Here is a 13755-nt window from a genome sequence, read left to right on the forward strand (position 1 = left end):
ATGAGTGGAGTGCAGGAGGCCAGTGGGAAGGAGGTGAAAAAGGATGGGTTTAAGTCCCTGATGGTGTTTAAGTAAGATAGGGGAATACTGTAGGGTCTTTGATATTGATACAAACAGGTGGGTGATGTGAGAACCAAGCCGGTGAAGAAGTGTCCCACCCCTGGGGATTGACTTCAGAAGTGGGAAGGGGAAAGTTGGGGGGGGGGGTTGACAAGAAAGGGAGCTGGGGTAAGGATGAAGATGGTAGATGACGAGGGTTTAAGAAGAGGGAGAGTTTATGCATGAGTTCTCAGCCCAGATGTGGGGCAGGGCAAAAGGGCATTACAAAAAAAAAGTGGGAGAATGGAGTATTACAAGCATTGCAGGAGAGAGAGGCAGCAACATGAGGGAGATCTGTGAGGGAACGGTCTAGCCAGAGTAGTGTGGCAGGACTGTCCATGTGGATCCAGTTTTAATATAAATGAGACAGGGGTACCTGCCACTTGGATGGTTACCCTGGGCTCATCCATTGTGATATGGAGAGTCTTGTCAGGGGCCAAGGTCTTAGGACACCATCAGTCTTTGGCTTCCAGGCCAAGGAGATCACTGAGCATATCCTGTAGGGACTGAAGAGAAGAGGCAGGCCTACCTTGGCAAGGCAGGGAGGGACAGAAAACCTTCCAGTGTCTCCAGAGTCTTCAATAAGGGCAGGACCTTGGAAGTGGGCTTGGATTGGGGAAAACTCTGGTTCAGTGCCACAATTAAAGCAGGGTCTCCGTGAGGATCACTGAGGTCCCGATGTGTAATTTGGAGGACTCCAAAGAGCTACAGGCAGGAACTGATATTTTTGTTTGTGTCTGGCCAGGCTAACCAATCCATTTCTGGTCCTCTTAGATGGTAAAAACTTTAAAATCCCTTTCAAGCAGATTTTCCTGGGCAGGAGTGGGGGTGGTTGAGGGCTTTTTGTTGTTGTTGTTGTTTGTTTGTTTGTTTGCGGGGCAGATTGAGTTAGGAAATGGGTGTTAAGAATCAAAAAGCCTTCCTGGGAAGTCGGATCAAGGCAGGTGTATTGAGTAAGTGCCTCTGTTAAGTGTCCCACGGATTCTTCCAAGTTGTTGTCAGTCTTTTGCATTATTGAGAGGAGTTTATTAAAGTTAACAACCTGTGGGAAGCCTTCTGGAGTCTGGCAAAGAGACAGACAACCATTCAGTCTCAAGCCACCCTCCCTGGAGAAAGAAGGGGATCTTGAGTGATAGGAACAGGACCTGGTAGTCCCAGCCTAGGTCTTTGCTGGGAACTGCCACAGTGTGAATGGATAGGTTGGGTCAGTTAGATAGTATCATCTGCATGGGCCTGGCCCGCCACCCAGGTGCACTCACATTCATCTGGAGTGAGAGTGGTACACAAGGCAACATAGAGATCATGGCAGGTAATGGCATAGGCCTGAGTAAGGTAGCAGAATTCCTTAGTATAGTGGACAGTGCCAGGAGAAAAAGATCCTAGATGCACTTCAATTCAAGACAGGTCAGACATAGAAAATGGGACAGGAGTGTGCACAATTCCCTCAGTTCCTGCAACCTTTTGTAGGGGAAAGATTCCATGTGTACATGAGAGGGTGCATTAAGCAGGAGAAGGAAAGGGCAAGGGTGTGAAGAATGGATCAGATGGAAGAGGATGAACTAGGGAAGCAGAGGGGGAAGGTCATCCATAGTGTCAGATTCAAGAGCTGAAGGTGAGGAATAATAAGGAGGGGATGTTGAATTTCATTTTGTCCCCAAGGTCTTGGCTAGAAGAATCTGGTGAGTAGGGTAAGCAGAACAGAGAGGACAAGTTTGTAGAGTAAAAATGATTGAATATAGGGAATTTTGGACCATTTTTCTGTGCAGTGGCAGATGTCATGTAAATCAGTAAGAATTTGGAAATCAAAAGTACCATTTTCAGGTCATATGAACCCATTGTCCAATTTATATTCAGGCCATGCTCTATTGGAATAAAATATTGGGTGGTGATGTTTGATATTATCATGGAGTCTTGATTTCTTTAAGTTTTGAAGGAGACAAGCCAAGGAAGTAATAAGGACAGTTTTGTAAGTCTTATTTCCCTTCTCAGTTGATAGACAGAAGGAAAGGGTATAGCATGAGGCTCTTGTCAGGAGGAGAGGAAGAGGGGGAATGAGAATAAGAAGAAAGAACCAGGGCTCAAGCTGGGTTTACATGGAAAAACACCAATATGCCCCCTGGCCCATGAGGGTGAATGGGGCCTTCACCTCCCTCATAGGTAAAGGTTGTTCAAGTCAATTGACAGTTGTTTAACCTCTTAGTGGGTAAGGCAGATGTCTGTGCTCTTGAAGGAGTGTACAACCGGCAGTGAAGGGTGAGATTTCAGGAGGAGAAGGGAGAGAAGGAAGGCATGATCCTGAAGGAGTGAGTAATTAGCAGTGAAGGATGAGATCTCAGGAGGAGAAGGAAAGAAAGAGTAACCAGTGGTTTCTTTTGCAGCAGCAGTAGTGGTGGTGGCTGCTGGGCCAGGGAGCACACAGATCAGAAGGTCTTGGGAAACCAAGCTGGGAGCATGTAAATTATAGTGGCTCAGTGCTACTCATGCCCAAGGCAATCGGGTGGTCAGAGATGATGCCAGTGTTGGACAGTGAGGCTGCAGAGGGTGGGCAGGTGCCCTGTTGCTGACAGTGGCTGAGGAGGAGGAGAAAAAGGGAGGGGAAGAGGGGCATGTCAGCTCCTCTCTAAGAGCAGCTGAGGAAGTTTAGCAAGGAGAAGGAGGAAGACATGGAAGGAGGAGAGTGTCCTGAACCTGGAAAACTGAACCAAAAGTCACCCCTTAGTGTTTGGTGAAATGGATAGAGTCCCGAAGTGTTGAAAATGCATCTTTCTCAAGACCTGAGGAGCCAAAAAAAGGTTGAGGAGTGTGGCCTGACCTACCAGTATAGTTTTGGAGAGAGAGAAAAAAATATATATTCTCTCTGAGAGCAGGCCAATCCATAAAGGACATTGACCAAGGAGGAGAGGATGAGGGAAGATTACAGGAGAGAGAAAAAGAGAAAGAAAGAAAGAAAGAAAGAAAGAAAGAAAGAAAGAAAGAAAGAAAGAAAGAAAGAAAGAAAGAAAGGAAGGAAGGAAGGAAGGAAGGAAGGAAGGAAGGAAGGAAGGAAGGAAGAAAGAATGAAAAAGAAAACCTCTGAGTGCAGACCAATCCATGAGAGTCACTTACCAAGGAATAGAGGATGAGTGAAGTAGGAAAAGTGAACCTGAATCATGGTGAGTGAGGAAGCCTGCACCTGGCAGGTTGCTTGAGGCCATCAGAGGTCAGTGGAAGCTCAGTGGTCTGGTCAGGGGAAAGGAGGCCTGGTAACCCAAAAGGGCAAATAGAGCCTCCTATCTTAGTCTCAGCACCAGATGTAAGGTTTGTGAGTGAACAAAGACAACACAGACAACCATTCTGAGGCAGGAAAAGAGCTGCTTATGGGGGCCTGAGATTCCGGGCTGTCTCACAGGAGGAGAGAGAGAAAGAGAGAACATCTGGTGTAATTATAGATAGTTTAGGTTTTAGTATAGTTTTTTCTTTTTGAGACAGGGTATAGAAAACAAAGGACTGAGGAATTCAAGGGAGAGCAAGGACCAAATGGAGAAACTAATTAGTCAAGGAAACAAAGACTAAACAAAGAGATCATCAATCAGAGGATGAGTTGCCATCAGAAGAGGAGCTAGGTTATCTCTGAGATAAGATCATCAAGAAAGCTATGGCTGAGGGCATTGTTAGGTCAGAGTAGTAAAGGTTAGGAAAGGGAAACATCTAAAGTTGCATCAGTCAGGCTGCGTCATTCTGTCTTCATCTCTACTTCATCTTGGGACTCTTGTCTTACCTAACATTATGTTTTCTGTTATTGTTGCATTTGTGATTATTTTCTTATAAAGGTAGGAAAGCTGCAAAAATATTATAATGCAGTTTCATTATTTTCTTTTGATTTTGGTTGACTACTTTGCCTATGTTGACAACGTCAAAGTAACCTATAAAAATAGAAGCTCTGGGACTGTATGGTAGCTTGAATGGATGGATGCCTCCTAATTGATTCAAGAATTTTATTCAAGTTTGTAACCTAGTGTTACTGAGTAGATCCTAGGTTCAGCCCTAAGGTGTAGAGGTGGATTTGGAATTCCAGTCTAAAAATATGCAAAATGCTTGAGCTTTGCCTGGAGTTCATGAAGTATTCTTGCTTGCCTTTTTGGTGGTAGTTTTTTCTCTCTGCCTAGACCTGTGAAAGTTGGCCAGACTCTTCTGTATTATGGAACTTCCTCTGGATTTGTAAACTTCAAATAAAACTCTCTTCCTCTAATAAGCTGTGTCTGGTCTGGATGTTTATCCCAGCAATGTAAGGTTGTCTACAACAGCTGGAAAGGTGGCTCAATCAGTATTGTGATGGATCTCAAGAACCCACATAAAAATACTCATGCCTATAATTCCAGGACTGGGAAGGTGGAGACAAAAGGATCCCTGGGGATTACGTATCAGCCAGTTTATCTTAATTGAGTTCCAAGCCAATGAAAGACCCTCTCAATAAATAATATACAGATAAATAAGATAAGGTGAACAGCGTTTCTGAAGAATGATACACAAGGGTGTCCAATAACCTCCACACTCAAAGGCACACAAATGCCCATGCACACACATTCATAAAAATAAATAAAAATGAATAAACTTTATGCCAATCAGTTATCATCATTGCTGCTATTAGCCTCTTTGCTAAGTAAATTAGGCAAATTAAGTGAATTTTTCTTTCCCACTCAGGAAATTTGTATTTCTTATTTATGAAAAGAAAAAAAGGAATACTTCTGGATAATTAATTATTGCCAGAATCTGTGCCCAGTTCAGAGGCTCAAGGATGAATGTGATAAAGAACTTGTCCTGGGGGAATTTACCATGTAGAATTGAAGAGTAATGTTGTTCATTCAAATTTCCCTTTTAGAAGTACCATTTATTTGTAGTTAAAAACTAATTTGCGAATGAATACATTTTTGTGAGCAAATTTGTTTTCTGATTTAGCTCTGATCTCCAATGACAATAAATATACAGATAAAAGAAATAGATTCTGAGACTAAGGCTGTGGCTCAGTGGACAAGAATGCTTGGTGTAATCATAAGGACTTGAATTTGATCCTGAGCACCCATTTCAAAAGCAAAGCATAGTTGTATATTTTTTCAACCTCAGTGTGGAGGGGCACAGAGAGAGGAGGATCACTAAGTTTCACTGGTCAGCTAGTCCAACCTAAAAAGAGCATGAGCTCTAAGCTTAGTAAGAGACCTTGTCTCAAAGAAATCAAGTGTAAAAGTGATAAATAAGGATACCTGATATACTCCTCTGGTCTATACACACATATGCATGGGGTGGGTGCATCTGCACACACATACACTACAAGTATGTACTATCCACACTAAAAAATAAAAAGAAAAATTTTTAAAGGAGATAAAGATTCTGAGCATTCCAAAGCTGTAGATTGTCCCAAATAAATGCAAGCTTGTTTATAAAGTCCTATTTACAATAAGAATTGATGGAAGTTCACTGCTTATTCAGGTCATGATGTCCTGATATTTTTGCTGTTGATCTATCCTGCTCCCTTCAACAGCAAATCCTTATAAAACACTTAAAATCAATATTTGTCTGGGAAAGTCTAATGTCTTTTCACCTAATGAATCAAGCCATCTTTTAATATCAATCATAATTCCAAGCATGTTTTATAGCTTTCCAAGTCTTATGGATAGTTTTGTATGGTTGACATGTTCTAAACTATCTGCCAAGGCGTTTTTAGACCTTCAAATTACAGATCTAACTAGTCTTAGTAAATTTTGAATGCTTGAACCCTTTTACAAATATTCACTGTTCTCTACCCTGATGTAACTGAGTCTAACGAAGGATACAAACAACAAACATATAATTTCAGGTATGATTACTATTTTGAATTAAAGTTACTTGAAAAGTATCATGTCCAATAAGGATACTCTGGTTCTTTTTTGTTTCTTGAAAATGGGAGGTAAAATTATCCTATTGCTATGTATGAACTTCCTTTCCTTTAGCAAGAGGAAAGAAATGGTCTTAACATTATGGTTGAAACTGTTGGATTCAGGAGAATCTGTGGCAATGTGAAACTGAAAGTAAAAGACTGACCTCAGCAACAACAGACTGTTCTTTATTGGCAGTGGCCTATCCCAAGGAATGGAGACCACACACTCAGACAGCTGAGCTACATTTGTTTATTTTTTTTTATGAGAGAGAGAGAGAGAGAGAGGGCAAAAGCAAGGGAGGGAGAGAAAGGATTGGCACAACAGGGTCTCCATCCACTGCAATTTAACTCCATATGCATGTGTGCCACCTTGTAAACATGCACAACCTTGTGCTTCTGCTTATGTGGGAGCTGGAGAGTTGAACATGGGTCCTTAGACTTTGCAGGTAAGCACCTTAGCCACCAAGCCATCTCTTCAACCATGAGCTGGGATTTTGTGGGCCCATATGTGGAAAAAAGAGAGTTGTGGATGGGGGTGGAGGGAGAAAGGTGAGCCTGGTGAGTCTGCAAATTGGGCTTGTTTATCTTCTGTGGTTTTAGGGCAGGTCTGTGCACATCAGATGTTCTTACCAGATAAGGCATTTGGGGTGTTTATAACCTAGGGACTTTCTGGGGGGATCTTTATTTTGAGACTTCACCAAGGTCAGCTTGCCCAGTCACTTTGGACTTCTTGACCTTTCAGAAATCAACAGAACTCCAAATAAGCAGATATTATTAAAATAATTTTTATCTTTATTAACTCTTCTATGTATTTTAGTTACTTTTCTATAATTGTCTCCTTTTGTTCAGATCAGTTCAAATGCATGGAGGCTCTGTTAATAGTTTGGGTCTTCACTTCATTATGAGGACTCCCATGTCAAGTACAAATTAGAATAAACATATTCTTGCTCTGTATTTCTCTCTATTCTGTCTTATACCAATTTGACTGTCAGATCAAAGCCAGAGCCCCTCAGAAAGTACAGGATTACCTCCCCTACCAAGCTCTTGAGGATAAAGGCATTGTTTAGTTCTTTCCCTTCTGTGTCTTCCATGCATATAATGGTGCATGGTCCAACAAACACTTCCTGATGAGATGGTATGAAAGAGGAGTTACAGAGTGCCCCTGAGCATATGTATTCCAGGGGGTAGAGAAGGTCATCCCAAGGACATAGCAATTCATCTGATACTTGAATTGAAAGTTAAAAAGCAGAGGAAAGAGAAAAAACTTTGCTTAAATCCCAAGCATAAACATTCAGCAGTTGAACACCAATCATAAACACCCAGAAGAACAGCAATTACAAGAACATGAAGCAGAGTGGAAAGTTGAGAAGAAGCCAGCTCAGGCAGTCACACTGTGGTGATTTGAATCAGGTATCCCCCATAAAGTTGGGTGCTATGAATGTTTGATCCCCAGTTGGTGGTAATTTGGGAGGTGGAGCCTTGCTGGAGGAAGAATGTTGTTGTATTAGGAAAATGTCATATTACTGGTGTTCCTAGCCTATATTAGTCTGGATGGAGTATAACTGATGTATCTATAAGAACTATGTGAATACACCTAAGAATATAAGGCAATAAACTGTAATAAAACTGTAGGCAATAAACATTGCTCTTCCCCCTTCTGGAATTGTAGCCAGGAAGTTTCCTTTAAACAGTTTACTGAAAAAGTCAATATACTAACAGATAACAAGAATTCTGTGACAAGACAGCTAAAGTTACACAGACAGAAACTGACTCCAGGACTGACCCCTTTTAGAAAATATACAACTACTTTATCTTGGGAGACAACAACTTGTGGTTAATCTTGTTTGACAGAAAGAAATGTCTTAATCCTATATTCACAGACAATAAATCTCTACTCTCTACAAGTACAGAAAAATTCAAACAAAGGATTGTAAAAGATATAAAACTCCAACACAATCAGTTTTCAGGGCTTGTCTGTTAGCTAGGAGAGTTCTAGATGTAAAGCTTCAGTAAAAACTCTCCCTCTTAGCCGGGCGTGGTGGCACATGCCATTAATCTCAACACTCCAGAGGCAGAGGTAGGATTGCCATGAGTTCGAGGCCACTCTGAGAATACAGAATGAATTCCAGGTCAGCCTGGACTAGAATGAAACCCTACCTCAAAAAAATACCTCTCCCTCTGTTTGTAGTGGATTTTGCCTTATTACTCTTGCTGGCTTGATTTATTTCCTATCTGATGCATTTGGCTGGGAAACAGTCTTGCACGCAAACTCCTGGCCCCTTGAGTCATTAAGCAACTAAATGACTTCCTTTGAAACCCCTTCCTCCTTTTGTCTGCCTGGTGTCACTGAAATGGAGAGGGGGACACAGGAAGTAGGGAAACCAGACTGGGGTGAGGAATAAGAAAAAAAGTAACAAAAACCAAAAACCACCTCTGGAGGTCAATGCATGAGCCAGTGCCTGGGATGTGTTACCGGGCACTTCCCTCATAGGACCCGGGTTACACAATGGCCTGGCACTGAGGGAAAGACCTGCATGAGAGCCTCTCAGGCAGAGGTTGAGGGGACTCTTTATCGCTGATCTCCTGTGAATGTATGAATTCAGCTACTGAGCCCCTGGGGAGCCCTGCTCCTGCTGTGTTTCCCAGTGGCTCTATATCCATCAGGAAAAGTTGGGTGTTGGGCTAGGTCCAAAGCTGACACGGTGTTCTTTGCAGACACAAGGGGAACTTCTTATAGATACCATGTAAATATTTGCTATAACTGTTTTAGTTTTCTTTGTCTCCCCAGTTCTGTGAAACTGCTGATAAGGAAAATAGGCTTAAAGTACTTGGACTCAGGAGTTCTCTTAAATTTGTCAGAAAATTTATTTTATTTTATATTGTTATTTATTTGAGAAAGAGAAAAAGAAAGAAAGGAAAGGAAGGGAAAGAAAGAAAGAAAGAAAGAGCAAATGAAATAAAGAGGTAGATAGAAATAGAGAGAATGAGCCTGCCAGGGCCTTTGGCTGCTGCAAATGAACTTCAGAAGCATGTGCCATCTTGTGCATCTAGCTTACATGGGTCCTGGGGAATCAAACCTGGGTTCTTTGGCTTTTCAGGCAAGCACCTCAGTTGCTAAGCCATATCTCCAGCCCAGACAATTTCTAACAGTGCTCTAACCTGCTTTCATACTTTTAAAATGTGTTTTATATGTGTATACTGGATAAATATTATAAATCAAGTCTGATCTACTAATTTATAAAAGGAGATTTCAAAGAGCTGCTTAATGAAAAAAAGATGACCAATAAACGTATTTTGTTAACAAGTCATGGTGAAATGGAAAGGTTAGGGAAAAACTAGAAGAAAGAGGGAGGGGAGCCTTAAATGCTAGATGTTGTAAAATGTTTGGAAAATATTGCTATGTTATGGTCACATAGATTGTAAGGTAAAAGAATGTGAATAGAGGAAAAGAAACTTAAAAAAAAAAAAGATTAGCAAATAGAGATGGATCTTTGTAAGAAAGAGACAACAGGAATGAATTTAACAGATTCTACCCAGACCTAACTGCTGATGGGAAGGAAAACTGGGAAACACGGTTTTCCAAGGAAGGCTGACAAAATGCAACAAGAAGACATGAGAGGGGAAATAAAAATACTATCTACCTCAGCCACGGTAGGGTTGATTCGAAAAGGGAAATGGTTACAAAATTAAAAACAAGGAAATATGTGCTTAAGAGATTCTCCTTCCTTTTAGTGTGTTTTCCTTTTGTTCTGATGGAACCTAAAACTTTTTTCTACTTATTATTATCATTATGAACAACATATTTTTATATGGATACATAATGTGATGGTACCTACTTTTCCCTCATCCCTGTCCCCATTCCATTGGGAACACTCCTCTATGGGGTTGTAGGTATTTTCTATGGGGCTGTGATTTATGTGTTGTGGAAGCTGCAATCAGTTATTTTTGGGAAGAGGCAATGCCTCTGGGCATGATGTCTCAACCTGTGGCTCTTACAATCTTACAATCTTCTGCCCCCTCTTCTGCAGAACTTCCGGAGCCATGGTGAGTGAGTTTTGAATCTACGTCAGTGATGAGCTCTTAGGAATCTCGGGATCTCTACTTTGGCAGGTGTTGCATATCCTCAGGGTCTGTCTCCTGCACCCTGGTGCTGATTATCAGGTTCAGCGTGGAAGCAGCACTCATGCTCGTCTCCCCAGTTCCTCTGTGGATTCAGCTGTGGCCTGGCTGAAGTGTGAGGGGAAGTTTATCCCCTCCTGTCTCACTACCTTCTGAAAAAGAAGATCAGATTTTCCAATGGATAATGAAGTCAGCATAGTTTAAATGGGTTGAGTATTAATTAATTTAGGGAGAATTTGATGTATGTAACCTCTCGTTTAGCCAAAGACTAGTGAGACCGTGACACTGGAGAGTATAATCTTTGTCTTCACAGGATTCTGATCTAGTTCTTAATTCTAGACATGTGTTCCTTTACACTGAGTGGATCTCTTGGCAAATCAGAAAGCTATGGTTACCCACTGGGGCTGTGCACCACTATGGCACTGACTTGTACATCCTGTCAGGGTGTTTGCTTCTGAGTAGCTTAGACCTCTGGTTGCTCAGATTAATGTTGGCCACTTTCTCCCAGTAGCTCATGTAGCACTTTTCAGCACTAGACAGGATAACTGGTTTCTATGGAACCAGCTCATTTTGGATTTACATTTTTGTTTGTTTTTCCTTCCCTTCCCCTCCCCCCAAACCATTCCATCCCTGTTGTCTGGGCCTTGAGTTGCCTATGAAGTACTCAGCAACTCCAGCAAGTCCAGGTTAGGAACCGCAGATAAGTGAAATCATGAGGCAGTTGTCTTTCTGTGATTGTATGAGTTCACTAAGTATGATCTGAGGAAACTAAAACTTTTAATTAAACAGATACATGGACAAAAGGTCATCTTGTATCTTCCAAGTGTGATACCTCACTGTTTTTTGTTGTTTGTTTGTTTGTTTGTTTGTTTGTTTGTTTGTTTGCTACTAAGGTGTTTAAGAGGGGCCAGAAGATCCTAGCTAGTTTTGTGAGGTTCAAAATTTAACAAACTAAAAACTATGAGAATTATAACTCAGAGCAACAGACATCTTGGCTGATTACAGAGATGCCAAGTTACATACAAAAAGACAGGAAACTGACTATTCTGTTGGGCAACTATAACTTCTGGACAGATATCAATTAACTCTCCACAACTGCTTCAGATGAAATCCTAATAATACAGGTGCAACTCTTAGGAACTTCAGTTTCAGCCCATCCTTTTGTCAAGGATCACATAATATTTTGTATACAAAGCTGGCTCTAGTTCCACATAGAAAATTCCCTCCTCTGATCTGTTAAGATAATGCTGGACAAGCATGGAGACAACTCTTCAAAAAAAATGATACTTAGCAAAGCCACTAAGGAAATAATTCCCGGGATCAAATTAACTATATTAGACCTTATTATCTGGTTATTATCTTTGTTTTGTTTTTGTTGTTGTTGTTGTTTGTTGTTTGTTTGTTTGTTTTGCTGAGGTAGGGTCTCACAGCTCAGGCTGATGTGGAATTCACTATGTAGTCTCAGGGAGGCCTCAAACTCACAGTGATCCTCCTACCTCTGCCTCCTGAGTGCTGGAATTAAAGGTGTGTACCACCACATCCAGCTCTGGTTATGATCTTTATAATGCTTTCCTGTATGTAATGTGACATTTACAGGTGACAGACAACTATTATATCCAAAGTTAAAAATGGCACTTACAGGTGAGAAACAAGTTCTGGCTGCTGAAACAAAAGACATTAACTTAGATAAAGAAAGTTCAGGGCTGGAGAGATAGCTTAGTGGTTAAGCACTTGCTTATCAAGCCTAAGGACACTGGTTTGAGGCTTGATTCCCCAGGACCCACGTTAGCCAGATGCACAAGGGGCACACGCATCTGGAGTTCCTTTGCAGTGGCTGGAAGCCCTGGCGTGCCCATTCTCTATCTATCTATCTGCCTCTTTCTCTCCCTGTCTGTCGCTCTCAAATAAATAACAAAATTTTTAAAAAAGAAAGTTCATTAACATTTAGAGACTAATAATTAAATAAAAGTACGTTACTTACTTGGTACAGACCAAAAATTTTAGAGATTTAAATGATGTCCAGCTAAAAAGACTAAAGGCTTTGATTATATTTGTTACTTTTATTTAAACATAAAACTATGGACTTTTTATAATGCTGCCTATTAAAAGAAGTTTCTTATTAAATGAGGTTTGTCTAACAGGAACAATATGAGATCTGGGCACATATATTTGAATGTAGCCTAGTAACATTTAGAGACATTTATAATAGATCAATTTTAATAGAGGGATTAAAAAGTACTTAAAAGTTGTTAGTTAAGGTAACTAAAATGATAATATCTTGACGGTTCTGTCTAAAACTACATATCTCAAAATGCCTGTAATGTATGTTAAAATCAGACTGGTTTAGTTCTATGATAATCAGGTTTTGCTTTATTATTAAGCTGTGTGTAATCAAAGTCTTAGTCAAGATTTTTTAAAAATACTTACTGTTTATTTATTTGAGAGAGAAAGAGGCAGAGGGAGAGAGAGAGAGAGACAGAAAGAGGGAATTGGCATGCCAGGGCTTCCAGCCACTACAAACAAACTCCAGATGCATGGGCCCCCTTATGCATCTGGCTTATGTGGGTCCTGGAGAATTGAACCAGGATCCTTTGACTTTGCAGGCAAATGCCTTAACCACTAAGCCATCTCTCTAGCCCCTCAGTCAAGTTTTAACTTAGGTAATTGTTTCATTACTAGTATCTCAAGTTCATTGCTTATTGATAAAATATATTTCCAGGGATAACATGCATGTACATATAAGTGACAGATACATTATAAGTAACTTTCTTCTATGTTCCAGATGTGGCTTGCACCATCACTTTACAACTAAACTCAAATGTTAATCAGAATGATTTTGAACTTTTATGTCATTCTCTAACCAGATCTGCTTTGTTAACCAGATATGTTCTGCACTTCTTTAAGCAGATCTGTTTTGCTAATCAGATATGTATAGTCTCTCTGAGTGATCAATAACCATATACAGAAGCCAAAGTCAATTGGAAATATCAGAGTTAAAATGATAACCAATATTTTGTTTCCTTCTCTCAGGTCAAAAGGCCACAGGATGCAATGGGACACTTCTAGTTTCTAGCCTCTGGCAAGTTACCTGTTTTCTGGGTCAGAAAGGACATGGAGGCCCAGAGACTGGGAAATAGACTCCTAGTCAGTGTATCTGTAGAAGGAGAGTCACTATGGCTGCTTCCAAAGGAAGCCACATGGTCAGCACATCCTTGATTTATTCTGGCAAATGTCACTATATACATAGGCATAGAGCTCCTCACAGGTCCCTAATATTCTCTCCTACAAAGCCATCCTCTAAAAATACAATATATGCTAATTTTACCACCCTACATGGTCTTCCCTTATCCAGAAAGAGAATATAACCACAAAATATTATACTATAAATGAAAAAATCAGATGTTGGGTTACAATACTAAGGTCTTAGGTTAATTTATGCCTTCTGTCTATGTCTAGCCCTAATTAGTCAGCCTCAGAGTAAAATCCCCTCAGAAAAGGTGTAATGAGTAAGAATACAAATTCTGTAAGAGGAAATGCCTTAAGAAAAAAATACATTCTTAAAAGTAAGAATATGTTACTCAAAGTCAAAGTTTATTTCCCACCTGGAATATGGCTACCATGGAGAACTGATTCCTCAGAATGGAATG

General features: G+C 40.6%; 1 protein-coding gene across 1 annotated transcript in view; it reads left to right on the top strand.

Moving 5' to 3' along the window:
- LOC123461522 (protein SET-like) overlaps positions 1-13755 on the top strand; it is a 141208-nt gene continuing 127453 nt past the window's right edge. The window contains exon 1 of the mRNA XM_045152212.1: positions 1-71. Coding sequence (XP_045008147.1) covers positions 1-71 — 71 coding nt within the window. The remainder of the gene's footprint in view (positions 72-13755) is intronic.

The sequence above is a fragment of the Jaculus jaculus genome, chromosome 6, assembly GCF_020740685.1.
Source record: "Jaculus jaculus isolate mJacJac1 chromosome 6, mJacJac1.mat.Y.cur, whole genome shotgun sequence".
Classification (NCBI taxonomy): domain Eukaryota; kingdom Metazoa; phylum Chordata; class Mammalia; order Rodentia; family Dipodidae; genus Jaculus; species Jaculus jaculus.